We start from the raw sequence: 1,508 nt of genomic DNA, 5'->3' as shown, positions 1-1,508 counted from the left end.
CTTTCTGGGACTAAGAGAATAAAATAAGACTCTGGCAGTCTTTAAAAGATTTAGGTCTGAAAAACAGAAAATTCCATGAAGGTTTCCCTCCCTTCCTGAAATTTAGCCTCGCCCTGGCTCGTCCTCAGTCTCTGACCAGATATTAGTTCCAAGTAGTATCCAAGGAACCACTGACCTTGTCAGCAACTGAACAGTCATGATACCTGAATGTGTATCTTACACTTGGCCACTAGTAGGTTCATTTCTCTTTCCACAGCTGAAGGAGAATGCAGAACTTCCCCTGGGACAACCACAGCTCCGTGTCTGAATTCATTCTTCTGGGCTTCTCCAGGGATCCCCAAATTAACGCAATCCTCTTCAATATCTTCCTCTTTCTCTACCTCTCTACACTTGTGGGCAATGGGCTCATTATCACCTTGATCCACTTGGACTCCCGCCTCCACACACCCATGTACTTCTTCCTCAGTGTCCTCTCCATGCTGGACATGAGCTATGTCACCACCACTGTGCCCCAGATGTTGGTGCATCTGATCTGCCAGAAGAAAACTATCTCTTATGTTGGGTGTGTGGCTCAGATGTACATCTTTCTGGTGTTGGGCATCACTGAGGGCTGGCTCTTCTCCGTCATGGCCTATGACAGATATGTAGCTATCTGTTACCCACTCAGGTACAAGGTTATCATGACCCCATGGCTGTGTGGGGCAATGGTGGTCTTTTGTGGATTGTGGGGAATCAGCTGTTCCCTGGTCTATACTGTCTTCACAATGTGCCTGCCCTATTGTGGCCCTAATGAGATCAATCACTTCTTCTGCGAGGTCCCTGCTGTTCTGAAGCTGGCCTGTGCAGACACATCCCTCAATGACCAAGTAGATTTCATCCTGGGTTTCATTCTTCTCCTGGTACCTCTTTCCTTCATTCTGGCCTCTTATGTCTGCATCTTTGCCACCATCTTGAAGATCCGCTCGGCCCAAGGCCAACTCAAGACCTTCTCCACCTGTGCCTCCCACATCACTGTGGTCACCATGTTCTGTGGGCCTGCCATGTTTATGTACATGAACCCTGGGGCCAATGCCTCCCCAGAGCGGGACAAGAAACTGGCTCTGTTCTACAATGTTATCTCTGCCTTTCTCAACCCCATCATCTATAGCCTTAGAAACAAAGATGTTAAGAGGGCTTTTCTCAAGTTAACAGGCTGGGGCAGGGCCTCTGAGTGAGGCCCCTGGAGCACAGAAGGCCACAACCAGACCTGAAACCTCAGGTTCCACCCCCCACTCCCTCTTATTACCTACAGGATAGGCAAGAATCATTGACTGATAGGGGAGATGATATGTAAGATAGGTTCTTGGGTGAGACTTGCTGATGGCTGCAGCAGCTGAGCTACCTTCAAACATCAAGAGACAACTATAGGCAGAGTGCCAAGTCAAGACTTATGTCTGATTCATTTCTGTTTCCCAGGGCTCAACAAAGGGTCTGGCACAAACAAAGCATCATTAACATTTGCTAATTAA

General features: G+C 48.0%; 1 protein-coding gene across 1 annotated transcript; it reads left to right on the top strand.

Moving 5' to 3' along the window:
- The first annotated feature begins 266 nt into the window (after positions 1 to 266).
- LOC121481108 (olfactory receptor 2G3-like) lies at positions 267 to 1,214 on the top strand. Its single transcript, XM_041738141.1, has one exon. It carries the CDS (start codon positions 267 to 269, stop codon positions 1,212 to 1,214), a length of 948 nt encoding a protein of 315 aa, XP_041594075.1.
- The last annotated feature ends 294 nt before the right edge of the window (positions 1,215 to 1,508 follow it).

The sequence above is a fragment of the Vulpes lagopus genome, chromosome 23 (assembly GCF_018345385.1).
Source record: "Vulpes lagopus strain Blue_001 chromosome 23, ASM1834538v1, whole genome shotgun sequence".
Lineage (NCBI taxonomy): Eukaryota > Metazoa > Chordata > Mammalia > Carnivora > Canidae > Vulpes > Vulpes lagopus.
Note: the sequence above shows the minus strand (reverse complement) of the source record. Positions and strands in the feature narration are given on the sequence as shown.

What these genes read in the sequence shown, in the direction of transcription:
- LOC121481108 (XM_041738141.1), top strand. Translation starts at nt 267, where the DNA reads ATGCAGAACTTCCCCTGGGACAACCACAGCTCCGTGTCTGAATTCATT.